The 19,426-nt window shown below is 36.0% G+C and overlaps 1 protein-coding gene across 2 annotated transcripts in view; it reads left to right on the forward strand.

Moving 5' to 3' along the window:
• The first annotated feature begins 3,651 nt into the window (after positions 1-3,651).
• LOC131064197 (golgin candidate 5) overlaps positions 3,652-19,426 on the forward strand; it is a 98,761-nt gene continuing 82,986 nt past the window's right edge. Inside the window, exons 1-5 of one of the 2 annotated variants that reach the window (XM_057998249.2) lie at positions 3,652-3,922; positions 4,037-4,271; positions 5,772-6,745; positions 17,155-17,226; positions 17,447-17,521. In XM_057998249.2, coding sequence (XP_057854232.2) covers positions 4,121-4,271; positions 5,772-6,745; positions 17,155-17,226; positions 17,447-17,521 — 1,272 coding nt within the window. In that variant the 5' untranslated portion in view covers positions 3,652-3,922; positions 4,037-4,120. The remainder of the gene's footprint in view (positions 3,923-4,036; positions 4,272-5,771; positions 6,746-17,154; positions 17,227-17,446; positions 17,522-19,426) is intronic. The other variant, XM_057998250.2, reaches the window with a different exon arrangement.

The following is a 19,426-nucleotide window of genomic DNA, read 5'->3' on the forward strand; positions in this document are numbered from 1 at the left end:
CTCCTTTTACACTGTTTAGCACAATCTGGGGTTTCCAAGCCCCACTCATTCTGGTCAATCCCCAAAACTTCCATCCTGAATTCCCCTACCTCTTCATCTTCGCTGCCCAACCCTTCCCCACACTCATTCAGATTGTTAGCCTCCCTACCGCATCTTTTAATTCCAAGATCTCTGCAATCAGGGCTTGTTTCTGGAGACCTAATTCATCTTCATCAGCAATTTCCTCTATGAATCTATCCATAAGATCATTAATGACTTCATTACAAGCTTGATTGATTAAAGCCTCCTTCCTTTCTACTAATGACACATCCTTGACACATGGTGATATGTTATCTCTGCCCTCCAGCGTCTCAGGGTGCCCATTAACCACCTCGTTATCACAATCCACCCTTTCAGTTATATTGATTATCTCTACAGCCCTTGCGGGGCTCTCTTGAAAGGGCTCCTGACTCCCACCATCCCCTACATTGGACTTCGATCTTTTACTAAGACCACTCGTAATCTCCCCCTCAGTTTTTCCCAACTCTTGATTATGGACTACCTTATGAGATGAAGGTGTTGACGTATAATCAAGCGAAGGACTAACCAAACATGGCTGGGCATTTCCCGTAATAGGACAATTCCTATCACAAATTACAGTCTCATTATTTTCTGGGGGCTTATCAAGTGCTGGTGGGGAAGCAAGGAAAGGTACCTTATTCAACACTAATTCTCCTTCTTCAATTTCAGAGGGAGGGTTTGGGGTTGAGGCCACCTCGTTCATCCTAGACGGACATTAAACACCCTCAGAGTCCTCCCTCAATATAGTTGAATTAGTGAAAATCATGGGCTTTGTCATTGGGGGATTGGGATTTTTAATTAATTGAGAGGAGCATGATAACTTAAAGGCTAAGTGGTTTGATACCAGACCTTTGTAGAGTTCAGGTTCTAAATGGTATTAACAATTAGCAGTAGTGAAGATCAATGATTTAAGATGAGGTGAGCGAGAATCTAAATTAATAAGCATTTTGATATCTGAAGAGCGACACCAGTCCTTCTCAAGGCCAATAAAACCCCCAAGGCTATCCTTGATTTTAAGCAGGATTTGGGAATGCATAAGTTCTACTGGGATGTATTTAAATCTAACCCATTTTGAAATTCTTTGAAACTTATATGTGCTAGGGAAGAAGTTCGGCTACCAATCTATGAAATTAAAATTATAGCTATGATAAAATACAACTTTACCAGTTAACAACTCCATTTTTAAAGATTGCCTTATACAGTCGATAAATAGAAAGTAATTAGGGAGGATAGTAATACTTACCTGACCCTCATAAGTATCTTCCAACCATTGGGCAACTGAATCCACCGATTCCCCTTTCCCACACCATTTAGCAAACAAACCATACTTTCTGTAATGATCCCTCAAACCCTTCACGAATTTTTCTTCGGAGACATATAATAATTCATCTTTCGGGTCTAGGGTTTGCATTTTCTGGTTTGTTTGTAATTCTCTGAATGAAGGCGTCATTCCTAGATCTTGTTTGAGGTATACGACTAGGGGGCGATGAAGCACCAGGGGTAGGGGTTCATCTCTCACCTAGGGGGATCACATTGGCACTTGTAGCAAAACTCAGTATGAATGAGGATATGGGGGAAATCCACACCTTCTCAAGACTACCAGAGGACCTGCCCTGGGTCTCATCAGTTCGAACCCGCAATAGCCTACGATATCTCCTGCTTAAGACATCATGCCAGTCATTTGCCTTGTTTCCATTGGATAAGTTTTCTAGGTATTGTTTTTGAGGCCGCCAACTCCTCCCATGGGAAACCAAAGCAGGGCAAGCAACAAGATCTCTACCTGTATTAGGGGGAGGAAGACGACCCAAACAATCAAATTTGTTCCCCTGCAGCCTGTAAGTAGGAAATCTCGGCGTAAGGTTATGCCCTATTTTCAATTTTTCTGCCAAATTTCGCTTCTTGCGAGTCATATTGCATACAATTATAAAATTTATAAATATTATTTATTATAATTCATTTTCTATTAATTTTTTTGAAATTGAAGAAGTAATAGTTATTTGTAAGTTCATTTTGAGTAGAACAATAATAAAATTATATATTTGCAATTTGAATATGTTTTTAAAATAAGATAGTAATGAAATTCTATATGATATAATCATTCATATATAATTGATCTTTTTTTTTTCACATTTAAAAATATTTAAGTTATCACAAAATAAATCTATTGACATCTCCATATTACTCACCATTGTTACAAATTCACATGGTTTCCCATATATCTCTTTGTCATGCTTTGTACTTTGATTATGTAAAGTAAGTAGTAATAGACAACTATTTTTTGCTAATTCAAAAGATGCTAAACCCATATAGAATGTAAATCTTAAATATTCAAAGTGCCACACATCTTTCATTATCTAAACAATGGCTTTCTTTTGTAAAATTTAAGCCCATATAGAATATATATCTTAAATATTCAAAGTATCACACATCTTTCTTTATCTAAATTGTGGATTTCTATTGAAAAAGAAGTTGTTCAGAGAGGGTAACACCAATGGGCCACATGCAAGGCATGATATCATATTTCTTAAAGCGAGCTAGATCCTTGAAGCCTTTCATGTCATCTCACATTGAAGCTTCACAAGATATAAATGATCTTTGTTGTCCATTCTAACTTTTTCACAAGCCTGAAAGAAGCAAACATGTAATTTAAATTCAATCACCCACTCCTCCACTACCTTGCCAACACCCTTCCACTATCTTGTCATGCAAAATGTATCGCCTTAGGCTAGTGTGCAATCCACTACAAACGATTAATATGCATGCAAATGCCAAATTTTTCTTAAAATAAGTTTTCAATTATACTAATACTATAAATCAAATACTCACAAATTATATCTTCTTACATTACACAAATCAAAATTAAAAAAAAAAAGATTAATACTTGAAATCTCTCTAATTTTCTTCTTATATAATTTTGCATTTTAGCTATTGATTCAAGCTATATAATTACTTTCAAAATTTAACACCTAATATAGGCATCTAATCATTTTGCTACTTTTGTTTTATAGGCGCCGAAGACAAATGACATATATCACAAAATTCAAGTATTCATTCATCTAATAATTTTGCTACTTTTGTTTTATAGGTGCCGAAGACAAATGACATATATCACAAAATCCAACAAATGACATATATCACAAAATCCAAGTATTCATTTTTGCCTACCTATTTTTCTTAATAATCTTTGAAATTATTGTTTTCAATAATAATACCCTAACTCAACTATTGGTGTGTGCATTTTATTCTTGACGTTTAAAATTACAACACACAAAAGAATCAATCAAATCACTTGTATTTTTTTGACCACACTATTACACAAAGATCATCTTTTATTATACTCATACTAAACACACTCATTGTTGATGATAATATTCTTGAATATAACACAAAACAAATCTACTCAATGTAATCAGTATCCTAAATTAATCTTCTTCATAATAAGAACATTTTACATAACTTACCATTTTAAATTATAAATTATATCGGTTCTTATACAATTTCCCCACATTTAAGATCAACTTATTCACATTCCAAATAATTATCTTCTAACTTTTACCTGCCCTCCAAGTCTGTTTTTTAATCTAATTTTGTGCTCTCGGCGGGTGACTCAGCAGACAAAAGCGCACCGCAACAAACACAACATCCCTGATACATTTTTATACCCACATTTCATAATCAGTTTCTGCTTCTCTTTTAAGTTTTTTCGGTGCGCAAACTAAAGAAAAAGTATTGCCTATGCATTCACATTTCTTCTCAAATTGATGCAGAAAACAAGATTTTGCAGATACAAGAGGATTCTATATTTCTTTCCCAAGGGAACTTTCTGTAATTATGTGATCTGATGCCATAACTGGCCATTCACGTACTTCCTTTATTTCATTTAAATCATTTCTTTTTTAATTCATTCCCAAATTATACAAATTGCCATTGTAGAAGTATTTAGCATATGCTTTTATCTCATCGCCTCTTTTCACAGGCCCGAGGCTTTATTACGCATTGAAAAAACTTAAGAATGGTAGATTTGTAGCCTAAGTGGATTCTTGTGAAGGGGGCAGCTAAAATGGCATGGCTGAATAAGGTAAGTTTCACAAATTTTCCCGATCTAGCTGGCGCTGTCAACAAGATCAGTGAAAGTGTGAAGAATATTGAAAAAAATTTCGACTCTGCACTTGGCTTTGAGGACAAACAAGATGCAAATGATACAAATGGAGGTAAGTACAAATTGGTTTGTGCCCAATTGTGTAAATAGATCTTTTTTGTATCTTTTTAATTGATTTATTTGCCCTGTATTTGTGCATTTGAGCTGAATTTGAAATGTATGTTGTGTTTTAAGCGATTTGGGTTTGAGATGGTTAGGCGAAAGCTCTATTTTAGCCTCTGCCCTTGCTTTCTTTTGAACCCTTGCCCTGCCCAATGCAACTCAATAGGGTAAACAAACACCAATTGTATTTGTAGGAATCGAACCGGGGTATGATCCGTATAGAGGTCCTTAAGGGTTGAGAACGTGGATTTCGTCAAAGCTTTTCTGGATAAAAACTTCTAGGCAGATTATCCAAAGAATCTTTGGCAAATCTCATCCTGCGAAAATCTTGATTTTAAAACTCTATTATTTTGGATTTAACTTGGTTATTCTGAAGCTGTATGGGAATTGAATCAGTGATCAATTTTGTAACAACTAATTCATTTTGTAAAAAACTTCGCAGTTAGATCAAAGTCAATTTTTCAAATGGTTAGGAATGTACTTTAAGTGTAACCCAACTGTAATTGAAAAGGATATTTTTTAAATTTTGAGCTGGCGGGCCTTGAGATTTGGGTTTAGCACTCCAGACTAATAGGCCTCCTTCTGTCAGTACAATATTCCTTGTTGAAGAATTTTTTTAGCTGGTATGCTGGCGAAACTTTGAACTCTGGCCATTCTGCAATCTGGTGATAAATGCACAATCTTACCATCACAACACAACTCATTCTATTGTAATTTTTATCAGTTTAGGAAGGTTCCTATCATGCATTTCTTTAGCTTATGACGTTTATACTTTATAGGCTTCTTGCTGTACAGGCAATTGGAATTACTGAAAAAATATCGTTTTCTTTGTCATGCTGGTATGATTTATGAAAACAAGCTGCTAACTGAAAATAGTATCGAGATTGGAAAATTATGGCTGAAAGTCAGAAATTGAAAAATACCGAGTAGCAATCAGAAATATCAAATTTTTAGAGCACCTTGAAACAAGCACACTTTATTATAGTAACATAGTTTCATTTTGATTTGAATCTTTTCAGTTTCCGACCTTAATTTAGAATTTTCTGAGTTTGGATTCTAGTTATAGATTTCCATTCCCCATACTTCAATTAGAAGTTTTTTCAAGTCATATTAGAATTTTTGTTTGTTTTGTTAGCTGTAATAGTTTGGGCTCATTAGCAGTTGGTTTGTTCATATGATTTTCACTCACGTATTGATATGTCATCACTCACATAAATTATCATTTGCAAATTATATAGTCTTTAATGGGATTTGGAGTTTGTGCACCAGTTCACTCAATTCTGGTTTATTCTAACCAGGAAGCCATGGCTGATGTTCTTTCATTTATTAATAGGTCTCAATTTTGAGATAATGCTCTATGGTAAATATTTAGTTACTTTAAAGTGTCAGAAGCTTAAATTACATATTCTGTTTTTTCTGGATTTTGTAAATGGACTTTGGACATCAACAGACAGAAGAACTCTGTTCGACCCAACTGCAACCCTATTGAAGCAGAGAGATACAGATGACAATATTGCTGTTGAAGAAGTTTCCCAGTCTTCTAAAAGCACGGCATTGCAAGACGCAACAAATATATCATCGGCTCAAAGTCCATTGGAAACTGTTTCTAAAGATGTTGCTTCTCAATCTGAAGAGCAGGTTCAAGCACCTCAATCCAGGGAAGAGGATCAGTTCCCTTCCACAAGAAGTGAGGAGGAGCATCAGCATAGTCCTTCAGCCTTGGATCAAGATGAGCATTCAAATCCACCAAAGGAGTCAGAGAATAATAACAATTTAGTTCCCGTGGAAAATGCTCAGATAGAAGCTAAATTTCAAGTAGTTTCAGAGGTGACTCTTCCTAGTGAAGTATTGGAATGCCAGGAACTACAACATGCTGAAGTGGGTCGTTCAGAAGATTACTCAGATGGAAATCACTTGTTAAAGCTTTCAGAGTTAGTGGAAGAAGTTGTGCCAGCCCCGGCAGAGAATAAGGACGAAGTCAAGGATTTGCAAGAAAATGTATCTCAGGAAGAGATTGCTTTCCAACAGCCTGACTATGATACTAATTTAATAAGGAAAGCTAATGCATGTATCCCTTCTGATCCTGAACCTAGTAATTTGCCATCAGTTACCATTGATAGCAAGGATGAGAGTACGGTTGATGCAGCTGAGAGTAATGAGATGCTCGCAGTTGATAAATTTTGTGCTGAGGATAAAGCTATGCCCTACAGTAATGGGATCTCAGACAAAACAATTATTGCTAGTGCTGGACATACTCAAGAACTGGAAAAGGATGCTGCCATGGGACAGAATCAATTAGAGTTGCCTCTCAAGCCAGATTCAACTGTGTCTCTTATTGTAGAAAGTGATTCTGAAATTGAGAAGCTAAAGAGAGAGATGAAAATGATGGAAGCAGCTTTGCAAGGTGCTGCACGACAAGCTCAGGTATTCAAACATATTGTCCATATTAACAAATTAAAAAAAGATATAGAAAATGGTGTCTTAGAAGCTCATGTAAACATAGCAATACTTTCTTATTCAAATCTTAACATATCTTGAAATGCTTTGGAAACTAAACAAATATATCACATGCTCTTTCATTGTGTAACAGTAAAACATTGTTTGTGACAAACACTTCTTTCTGTGTCCATTAACTACAGTATCATCGTATAGATGTATTTTATGATATAAAGCTAAGATGTGCACTTGCTGTCAGAGGCAAAAATCACACATGTTTGACACCGAGACATTGCATTTTAACTTTACAAAGTTGGCTGCCCTGGTCTAATTGAAGCCGCTTTCATTAATTTATCACAAATTTGTTTCCTGAATTCTTGGAAAGCCTCTGTAAATATAGATAATTAGCATTTCAATGTTTCTTGAACTTTTTGTCTGGGATATTTGAAACTTGAGAATTAGGGAGCATTGGTTGTAGTTGGCACCATTGCAGTTCTGAACTCTTCAATTGAAACAAAGAAAATGAAGTCGCTCAACCTGAACATGTTATGCTCATTGTGTTTCTGGATTAATCTAAAATAATATGTTAATTCATTTTCAACATGCTTCTATAAACAATTGATAGCTTTTGATGACAAGGAAAAATGAAGCATTGATATGGAGTTTGCAAAAAGCAGTTCAAGAAAAGCCATTTTATATAAATTCAAACTTAGTATATGTTATTATTGTGGTCCGAGGAAAAGCTTGTATCAAAAACAATCTAGCTGTGAAGGATCCACTAACTCCTATCAAATTTTTTATAATCACTAAGTAAAGGCATAAATCAGCCACATTCAAAAAACCTTGCTAAATTAATTTCAATGATCTCTTTGGATTTTTGAGTTACTGATATGGATGGGGTTTCTCATCCATAACTATTAGTGGCACAACTCTAACATGGCAATGCCATATTGTCGTTAAAGTATAAACATTTAAAAGAAAAGAAAAAAACTTAAATACTTTTTGAAAAAAAAAGATTTCTCACGTTTAAATGAGGAAAACACGACAATTGAAAAAAAATAGCAATAAAGAAAGTAGCAGAAAAGGATTTATTTTTCAAAGTTTTTCCCCCTTTTCAAATGCATTCACTTAAAATATAAATAACATTTGCTTTTTTTTGAACTGCGTGCTAGTTTGACCAAGCAATTGCCAAATTTGGCCGGTGTGTAGGGTGGCATATCTCAGCGAGATTGTATTACGAAATGTAATTGGTAAAACTTGAATTGTATTTACAATGAGCAAGAACGCTCAATAAATAATGTACAATGAATTACAAATTAGAAAGTTTCTAACAAGAAACTTAGGATAAGATCGAAGATGATTATTACGAAATGTAATTGGTAAAACTTGAATTGTATTTACAATGAGCAAGAACGCTCAATAAATAATGTACAATGAATTACAAATTAGAAAGTTTCTAACAAGAAACTTAGGATAAGATCGAAGATGATCTAAAAATACAATATATTACATGATTGAGCATTAATAATTAACTTAGGAAAATATTATTTTAATACCCTCCCCTAATGCTCAATCTATCAATTACACCAAGATGCCCCCTGAATTTGACAAACTTATTTAGACTGAGCAACTTGGTGAGAATGTCGGTTATTTGATCCTCTGTAGGAACATATAGCAACTGAACTGATCCATCTTCAACAAGCTTTGTGATGAAGTGATAGTGAGTTTCCACGTGCTTGGTTCTTTCATGGAAGACTAGATTTTTGGCAAGTTTGAGAACTCCTTGATAATCACAGAATAAGGGAGTCGGACCTGCTTGAGATAATGTGCATATCCGCAAGCATCTGACGAAGCTACGGCCTCACATGCTGCCTTAATTGCTCCTTGATACTTTGCTTCTGTCAAGAGAGAGCCACTGCCTGCTGCTTTTTACTAGTCCATGTGACTGCACCAGATCCCAAACTAAACACACACCCAGATGTTGATTTTCTATCATCAACCGAACCTGCCCAATTTGAATCTGTGAAACCACTGAGTCTAAGATTGTGACTCCTAGTGTAAAGAAGTCCATAATCAGAAGTGCCCTTCACATAATGCAGCACACGCTTCGCTACTACCCAATGGTTAGCCTTAGGGGCTGTCATGAAGCGTGAAATGTAGCTCACTGCAAAACTGAGATCAGGTCTAGTGGTAGTGAGATAGATGAGATTACCCACTAGTTGCCTGAATTGTGTTTCATCTATAGGAGGAGAATCAAACTTGGTTGACAATTTCAGTCCTGTCTCCATAGGCATGGAAGCAGGTTTACAATCCTGCACTCGAAACCTGTCAAGCAAGTTCCTGGCATACTTAGACTGAGAAATAAAAATGCTACCATCAGTCTGCCGAACCTCAACACCTAAAAATAATGGAGAAGCCCCAAATCTGTCATCTCAAATGCCTTGCATAGGTCCTGTTTGATTTCTACAATCAAATGTGCTGAACTGCCAGTAATGATCAAGTCATCCACATAGACAACAAGAAAGAGAACTTCATCACCAGAGTGTTTGATATACAGATTACTATTAGAAGGGCTACGCTGAAAACCATGAGCAACCAAGTACTGATCAATCTTGATGTACCACGCTTGAGGAGCTTGTTTGAGTCCATAGAGTGCTTTCATGAGTCTACATACTTGATGTTCTTTGCTGGCAACCTTGGAACCAGGAGGTTGCGTCATGTAGACTTCTTCCCGTAACTCACCATTGAGGAAGGCACTCTTAATATCCATCTGATGGACTTTCCATCCAAACTGAGCTGCAATATCGAGAAGAAGACGAATTGTACTCATCTTGGCAGTAGGAGCAAAAGTCTCCTCATAATCAATGCCCTCTTGCTGTGTGAATCCTCGAGCAACCAATCTGGCCTTGTATTTATCTAAGGTACCATCTGCGTGATAGTTGACCTTATACACCCATTTGCAACTAATGGGCTTCTTCCCTGGAGGAAGATCAGAGAGAACCTAGGTGTTGTTCTTCAAAAGGCTTTGGTATTCTGCGCCCATTGCCTGTTCCCACTCTGGGATCCCTTTTGCTTCTGCATATGTCTGAGGATCATAATACTATGAATGTTGGCCATGAGAGCAATGTTAACTGTATTTGCTGCTTGCCCTTATTTCTAGAAGATCTACCCTTAATGAGCTTATCAGGATGAAGATCACTGATGGTCTTAGCCCACCATTTAGGCCGGAGAGTAGAAGTACCAACATTGGATGTAGGAGGTTCAATTGGAACTGGAGGAGGAACAAGTATAGGTGGAAGATTAGCATCATTCGGAGGAAATTCAGGTAGTGCATCATCAAATTCTGAATCTGCATCATCCCTCCCATCAGGTGAACCAAATGGAAGACGAACACCTAAATGAGAAGCCTTCAAAGGCTGATCCTTAGAATGCTACTTAGATGAGGAAAGTTGAAAAGGTCCTTGTTCTTCATCAAAGACAACATCACAACTGAAGATGAGATGATCAGTGTCTACATCAATCAACCGGTAAGCCTTGAGGTTGTCACTATACCCTGTAAACATAAGCTTCTAACTCTTGGAATCCAACTTGGAGCGCTTGGCATTTGGAATCCATACATATGCTAAAGAGCCAAAAACCTTCAGATGACTGATCCTGGGTTTGCGACTAGTTCGGGCTTCCTCAGGAGTCTTCCCCTTAACAGCATGAGTGGGAGACTGACTAAGGAGGTAGACTGCAGTAAACACTGCTTCTGCCCAATGCTTCTTAGGAACATTTCTGTGTTCCAACATAGACCTAGCCATTTCTATAATGGTGTGGTTGCAACGTTCTACAATGCCGTTTTGTTGAGGAGTGTACGGTGTGGTTAACTGACGTTTTATGCCATGTGTATCACAGAAAGTGGAGAAAGCAGTAGAACAAAACTCCTCCCCATTATTAGACCTAAGAGTAATAATAGAACAACCAGATGCTTTTTCTACTAAGGCCTTAAATTTTTGAAATACAGGAAACACATCTGATTTCTGTCCAAGAAAGTACACCCACATTTTACGAGTGTAATCATCAACAAAAAGCAGAGATACCTGCACCCAGTAACGGAAGGAGTATTCATTGGACCACATACATTAGTGTAGTCCAAAGATATAACAATTGGTTGCAAAAATGTGATTGGACCACATACATTAGTGTGGTCCAAAGATATAACAATTGGTTGCAAAAATGTGTATGAAGTCAGCTCCCAACAATTAGTAGAAAAGGGTAGAAGTTGGCAATTTCAATTTCAAAATTTTGAATTTGGGGTTAGTTATGTGTTGTATGAGATTGAACCTGCTCATTTTGGGATTGTCCTGGGATAGAGGATGTAGAATCTCAAGGCAGGGATTAGGTGCATGGACATTTGGGTTGATGATAAGGTGAATGTGTGGGATAGGTACAAATAGGGCTAGGATAAGGTTGAATGCATGGAAGTGTGGGAAGGTGAGTAAAATGGGTTTGGATAAGGATCAGGGAGGGAGCCAAGCTTAGCTGAAAAGTGTGCCACTTGTTGCCATGCAATTGTATTAAGCCATTCCATCAGAATGGACCCAAAACCGAATGTGAATTGGCATGTGCAACCTAATTTGAGTATTACAATAACCATACTACATAATATTAGACCTGAATTGAAAATTGTAATGTCCCTTTTCTGAATCACCTTACATTTTGCTTTATTTTCACAGATCCAAAATGAAACAGATAGTATAATATAGTTAGGGATATAATTCTCACCCAAGAATAAGATAAGATAAGCCTGCTTTGGAAACCTGCAATTGAGTTATATAACTATGAAGGTATAATTCATGAGATACATCCATTTCTAGGGTTAAAGAGAACACATATTCATAACATTTCACAAATCTAAACTATTATGTGTGGTCCAACCATAATGGGGGTAGAGATAAGGAGACATGATAAGGTGCCTAAATATCACCTACCCTAGGCCCAAGAGCAGAAACTTTATACCCCTTGGCCTCATGTGGCCTTTTGCCATCTTCATTAGGTGATACCTAGTGAGGCCTGCATAGCCGTTCACCTTCATCATGCCATCCTTCTCAAACTCTTATGATTGAAGGTCCCTTGAGTTCATCTCAACAATTGATCAATGTAAAGTTTGTAGGGGTGCTGTAAAATGACCCTCTACCCTAGGCCCAACAGCGGCAATTCTGTCCCTCCTGGTTCCATGTGGCCTTTCTGCCATCCAGATGGGGTGGTGTGTCTAGCGAGGGATCCACGGCCGTTCCCCCTCCTTGCATTGCCTTCCTTACCCTACCATGATCGTTTATTGCAAGCAGAAAATCATATTATTAAATGCATAGATAGATATGCTAAATTCAGACATTCATATCTGCATGCAACTGATATAAATATATACATTCACATCTACATACAATTGATACAAATACATATACATGAGTAATATAACTATTTCTGCATACCACAAGAATTTAATATGTCACTATAGGATCTACTGCATATGAAAGTCTTTGTTGCTCATTGATGCTCTGTCCTGATTGCTGATATTTATAACTGATTTGCACATGTAATTCTTCTTGGTTTATGTAGATTATAAGTATTTGAATTTTTGATCTGGTTCTTTATTCTGTTCTGCCTTTATATCTGCTCTAATCTCAGAGATTAGAATGACGTTCCATGAATTGTTCTTCTAATGTTCACCAAAAGTTTTGTTTATGTATCTTTCAACCTACCTCTTTATCCAACAGTCACCTCCCTTTGATTAGGTTGGCCAACGTTAATATAATGTTATTTATTTGTTCTGATCCCATCTCCAAAGGAAGTTGGCCTCTCTTAATTAATTCGCAGTTGGCTCATTCCAGCAGGAAATGATTCATACGTGGCCACTAACAACCTATTCCAGGTCGGCCCTATTTAGTTGTTTCGTTGCCGAGGGTATTTTATTAGGTTGGCCCCTAGAAATTTCAATTAGTTTTACATCTGAATGTTTTATCTATTAAGGCTGCGATTGTTATTTATTTTGCCCTAGTGTCAGGCAGGGCACGGCAAAAATTCAGATGGGAGTTTACATACAAATCACCAAAATTTAATTGTCTTCATTTTAGTTTTTGTTGTCAATGTAGAAAATCTCTAAAGCAATATAGCAACTAGATCTACTTCTTCCACACCTCATCTTTGCTTGTGCCAAAATCAGAATATGAGTTTGAGTCACTCCCAATATGAGGGATTGCCTTGTCCAATGGAACCTCAACCAATCTTTGGGATCAATATCCGATTGTGGGACTGGCGTCTAACGATACTCATGGGTTTATTGATCTTGAAATCTTGTGTAATGTCCCATTTTGGGATTACCCTAAATTTTGCCCTAGGATCACACGTCCAAATGAAACAGAGAGCATAATATAGTTAGAGATATAAATTCTCACCCAAGAATAAGGTAAGATAAGTCTGTTTTGGAAACCTACAATCAGTTAGATAACATTGAAGATATAATTCATGGGATAAATCCACTACTAGGGTTAAAGGAAACATATATTCATAAACATATAACAAATCCAAACTATTATGTGGGGTTCAACCCTAACAGGGAATGAGATAAGGAGACATGATAAGGTGCCCAAAATACCTCAAAATATCTCGTACCCTAGGTATTTTGGGAGAAGAATGCAAACCTTGAATAGAAGGAAGAGTGGTTTGGGGTTTCTCAATTCACAAATAAGTTACTTCATTCTTCCATTCCACACTTCTACATCATGGCAAAACTCTTTGACCAAAAAGTGGCTAAGGTCAAGGTTGATTCAAATAGGGCAGCTGAGTCTTTTATGAGGCCAAGATGTTGTTACTGCTCATGTGGGAGTAAAGGATGGCAAGTTATAGAGCAGCGGAGTCTTTTATGAGGCCAAGATGTTGCTACTCTCACGTGGGAGTAAAGGATGACAAGATATGGTGCTGAACAACTAGTTGACTGCTAGTTGCTAGAGATTCTTCTTTGGGACTCACACTTAATTACGAACACAATGCTTTGCAATTTAATATATAGGTGTACTACATGTCAAGTGAACTCTCCCTTCTATGTATACATTGTTATGTACATGTTTCTCACTTGTTCAATGCAAATCAATGATAAAGGTCATGAAAAAGAGATATGAAGGGCTCAGAGATTCAAGACATAATAATGGATGCTTGTTTTTCTCCTATGTTGATGGGGGCTAGGTGGTTCCTTCAACCTTCATTAATTCAAAAGAAATACAGTCAGAGAACACTATACAATTTATGTGAGAAACATGCCAAAACATATTGGCTTCCATGATATGCTTTTACCAATTAACAAGAAGAAGGAATGCAATAATTAGACTACTAACCAGTAATAGAGAATGGCTGCCACTTCAAACAACTTGATTACAACTTATGAATGAAAAATAGACTGCATATCCTTTTTTGTAGGTAGTAGAGGCTGAGAATTTTGCTTTGAGCTGGAATTCAACATAAATTTCAAGAGGATCTATACAACTCTTTTGTTTTGGAAGAGCCAAAGCTACTTGGGTTGCTGTTGTCAAGTAGGGCAAGAGTTGAATAGCTGAACAAGATAGATTCTTATTTCAACTAAGAGCTTATACAAAATGGGCAAATTCTGTGGAAAAGTTTATTTATTCCATGCTTAAATGTAAGTTCTTTCATAGCTTATTTGCAAGCAGGGAAGAATTTTTGTGTCTGTATCGGCAATACCTTTTAAATTCTGTAAAGGAAGGCACCAATTTGTTTGGATGGACCTGCAATTGTATTGGGATGTAGATGTGGATTTGAAACGTAACATTGATAATTTTCATGGGGTTGGTAAGTATGATTTCCTTGATGTTGTTGAGCTATAAGTACAGGAGTAAGAGATGCGGTTAAACTAGATAGTGATAATGACATTGTTCTTTATGTGCTCTACAGTAGCCATTCAGTTGTGTGGGAGCTGGAGAGGCTTGTGCTTTATTCTTTTATTCTTTCTCAAGATTTTGAATTGTGATTTAAGTTTAATGAGTCTATAATGTGTAACTGTATATGTGTGATTTAATGAAATTACATAGTTCCATACATAGTTGAACTACTCGCCAAAAACAAAAACTCGCCAAGGCCCAAAAAAAAACTTGGTGAAAACTTGGCAAAAACTTGACAACTTAAAAAATTGCTTAAATTTAATTAGAAGTGCATTTGTTTTGCAAAATTCAATGAGGAGATGCATCCAATGAGTCAATAAATGAGTACACAAAAGAAACAAGCTTAGTCTAGATATATTTGATTGATTTAAATGCAAATTGGGTACAAAATGGCATTCTCTTGTGGAATGCTGATGGCTGACAGGCTAAAACAAAATGAAATAACAAATTGTTTTTGTAAAGTAAAACTAAATATTACATCAAAACATTTTACATCTTCCTCTTACCAGCTCTAGTGAAAACCAGGGGAGAGATGGAACTAGAGGGTCTAGTCCTAGGAGTCTGATGTGGCTCCTCCACCTCGCCAAAATGAGGTTGAAGGTAGTACTCCTTGTGGGGGTCTGAGGGTGAGAGAGGGGTAGAGAGATAAGTCTAGATCTTGGGGGAGAGAGGAGAGAGTGAGATAGAGAGTGGTATAGAGAGGGGATAGAGGAAGAGTGATAGGGAGATAGATAGGTCTCAAATTTGGGGCAGATAGAGTGAGTGATATAGAGAGAGCGAGAGAATGCTGATAGGAGTGTACTAATTATTGAAATTTGACTAAGTCTGAAAATTTAAAAGATCTAAAACCTAGAACTTGCATTATAACTCCTGTAGGTCTGAAACCTCTTTCAAACATCCTGCCAATATATACATGAAATATAACTTAAAGTATAAGATATAATCAAATGTTATATTTCATGTATATATTCTGATGAAGAGAATGAGACTGACTTGAAAAAAAAAATTGATAGTTTTTTGAGGTGTTTGGGCCTCTTGTTTTTATGCAGCCAAGTTTTTGTCAGAGAATCGCCAAGTTTTTGTGAAAAACTTGCCAAAAACTCGGCGAGTTTTTCCCAAAAACTCTGAGTTTTTTGTGCGAGTAAATGGTGTAAATACTCACCGAGCAAAAAAACTTGCTGAGTACTCTGTGAGTATTCCATCTATTAATCTTATGATCTCTGGAAGTTCCATAGATCATAAGAATATGGGACTTGGCTCCTAGGATGAGAAAACTCAGGTTTTGTAATAAATTAATTGGAACAATTTTATCATGCCTTTTTCATGATTCAATTGCCATGAGACCACCAAAAAAATTGTTTGATTGCATAAAAGTTAAAATTGTGATTATATCCATAATTTTTCTATTGTTCGACTTTGCGACGATTTACAAAAAAATAAAATAAACACCCTATTTAATCTTAACGAGATTCTTTGTTTTTTTGAAAACCCTAACTGTAACTGTAACCTGAACCTGATTTTTTAGTTTGCCATTTTATTCTGGAGAATGATTCTTTTGCTGCTATGAACAACTATGCATCACATTGCCAAGGTTCAGTAGGCATTTTGACATTTTTTTCATAATAAAAGAATAAATTAACAAGATAGCTTCATTGTAGTATTTTTCAAAGTCAATTGTTTTCATTGTGATATGTCTGCTAAATTTGGAATTTCACAATTAAGGATTTAGAAATTAGAAATCAGAACCTATCAGTCAAATTTGATTGTTCTAATATGCAGATGACTTCTGTTTTTTATTAGTATTGTTTCCAATCCCATCTTCCATTGTTTGATAATGATGCCGTTTTCTGGCCTATCTATAGCAAAGCTTCAAGTTGAAATATGACCCTAGCCATCCTTCTTTATGATTTTCCTTTTTTGATTGTTTCTAAGTTTTTTTTTTCTAAATTAAGCACAGCTGTTTTCTTTACTGATTGGTGAAGTAGGCTAACTTGTTCATAGAAAAATGTTAGTCTGGCTTTCCTTAATTTTAAAATAAGAAATGCCAACACATTGACTAATTTAATAAATACTATTGTTATATGAAATGGCCCCAAGGGTTGGCATGTTTGGTTGGGTCAGTGTTGTTAAAGGCGTGAGGGTTTCCCATCAACCTCAGTTTGACTCTTGATTACTGGTGGAAGTGGTGTGAAGCAGCCATCTTTCTGCTCAGGAGTTTAGGGGAGGTGTCCATTAAGGTGTGAGAAACCCAGGAACCTTCTGATTCTCCTAGTTATCAATTAAAAAATTTAAAATTTAAAAAGAAAAAGAAAAAATAAATAGTATATGAAACAGTATCTTTTCTCTATATCTTCTTCACTAATGTTTTAAAAACATTTTTATCGTAGACGTATTTGATGTCAAGTTCAATTTTTTTGTAAATTATGGCCAATTTGTATTTCACTAAACTTTTTGCTTATGCAGTCAAAAGCAGACGAGATTTCAAGATTGCTGATTGAAAATGAACAGCTGAAAAATACAATTGAGGATCTTAAGGTAGGTATGAATCAATTCACTATCTAACTTTTATTCTGAAATGATGCAGTAGTTAAGCTATATAAAAATATTGTTTGATTGTCTTTTCCCTCTTATATTTTCTTCTGTGAAGATGATTGAGTTTATTTTGCCACTAGTAACTTTTCCTGTTTATGAATGTTCTTATCATTCCTGATGGTGTGTATGGATTTTACCTTGTTTTTTTTTTCAAATTTTATAGAAGAAATCACCGGAGGCAGAATCTGATGCATTACGTGATGAATACCAACAACGTCTTGGGGCTCTTGAACGGAAGGTACACCAAATTTTCTGTAGAGTGATAATTTCAGTTAGCTAGCACAAATTTGTTATTTCCCTGATGAGATGAACAATTCATTTGTTTTTCAAAAATAGATTTGCTCTAGACACGTTCTAGTTAAAGTTAACTTGGGTTATATTTGATTTCCTAGTTAAGCACCTCAGTGGTATTCAACAGACCTGTGTGTGTGATTGTGAACTTTTTTAAGGAAAATGTAAAATCCTTTGATTTCATGTTGAATTTGCACGAGGAAATGAGGTACATCTTGCTCTTTTGTTGTGTAGATTGTGATAGCTGTTAGATGGCCTTATTTTAAATACCATGGTTATTATCTGCCTGTAAGGAATGAAACTTGGACTATGGTTTTATTAAGTAGTGCATGCAGATTGTTATCAGTAGGAATTACAATTGGAAGTGTGTGATTTGATTTGCAATTTCTATGAAAATATGAATACTTTCAATCTGGGTAGCAATTATATGTTAACTCATATTGAATGTTTTTTAATCTAGCTTGCAATTACGTGATAACTCATATCAGCATATGCTATTGATAAACTCATTTTAATATCAATCTCCTGCAGACTCCCATGCTTTGCAAAAGTAGATCTCAGGTGCAACTGTCTCATTTGGCTGATAAATATCAGCAATACATGATTCTTTTAAGATCAATGGTGACCCATTTTATAATGTGTCTTATCTTGGAATTTTCTAATTTGATTAAACTTTTAGACTGCTTGTGATAGGCTTTGGTATATCAATTTGCTTCTAAAAGTGGACCGTCAAATCATAATTTTAGCAAGGTATTAGTTAAATCTTGTAATCTCCCCTTCTAGATATAGGCCTGTTTAATAATAATTGATCTTATATTGGATGAGTGTAGTCTTGGAAGGACAACCTGCACCTAAAAGGAAAGGCAAGCACCTACATACATGTTCAATTATAATTAGACTTAATTCATTCTAATGCAAAAATAGATAGAAATTGGTATATGAGACATGAGAGGGGTTGCATGGGTCCGTTGTCTACAAGCCCAAGGAATGGTTGCTTCTAACCTCTTTGCTAGACTTGGCAGCCCATGTTGCTTGCCCTTCAAGTCCATTACCCATACGCACAACATCTTTTGAGTTTGGCACAGGGAGTGCAATCTGGTTCCTTGACTCAAGGGTCCTTATGACCACTTGTGAGCCCCTCGTCACCACTGGATTACACTTCAAACCTCTTCCCACAAGATGTGGCAAACAGATTGCACCACTTCTTCAAGTGCATACATCTCATATGGAATTAATCTAAATAAATAATGCTATTGTATAAACATATCCAGTTTTGATTCGATTGTATTGAACATTTACTTATAATAGATATGTATCATATAATTTATCATATAAGGCTGTTACGTACCTGAATCCCTGCTTCTGCAGACTTAACTAATATGATTGGTGTTGATGCTAGGTTGCTGGTATAAGTGATGCCACATACCTGGCCATATGTTGTTTGCAACTATAAATCAATTTCACTGAATGTTTGAGAGCCAGACTTATCGCTGCCCTTTCTTGTAGGTGGAACGATTGTCTTATATGCTATTCAATGGCAATGAAAGTCATGTTGCAAAAGACATGACTCTTGGCTGTGCATAACCGCCACTTTCCTTGCACCCTTTCACATCTATTAGCCACCGATTATTCTCTTAATCAATTCGCTGTCACATGATAATAAACCATGCATTCCCGGTATCGGTTAGATAGCAAATTAATCAAATTATCATTAACATTATTTACGGTTTGGTGTTTGTCTTAGACAGCAATTTCGATCTCTATATATATTTATTTTATGCTCCCTTGGGTCTGCTAATGCATATTCTCATTTCACGATAAATTAATATATTATCATAGAATTCAGACTGTT

The sequence above is a fragment of the Cryptomeria japonica genome, chromosome 6 (genome assembly GCF_030272615.1).
Source record: "Cryptomeria japonica chromosome 6, Sugi_1.0, whole genome shotgun sequence".
Classification (NCBI taxonomy): domain Eukaryota; kingdom Viridiplantae; phylum Streptophyta; class Pinopsida; order Cupressales; family Cupressaceae; genus Cryptomeria; species Cryptomeria japonica.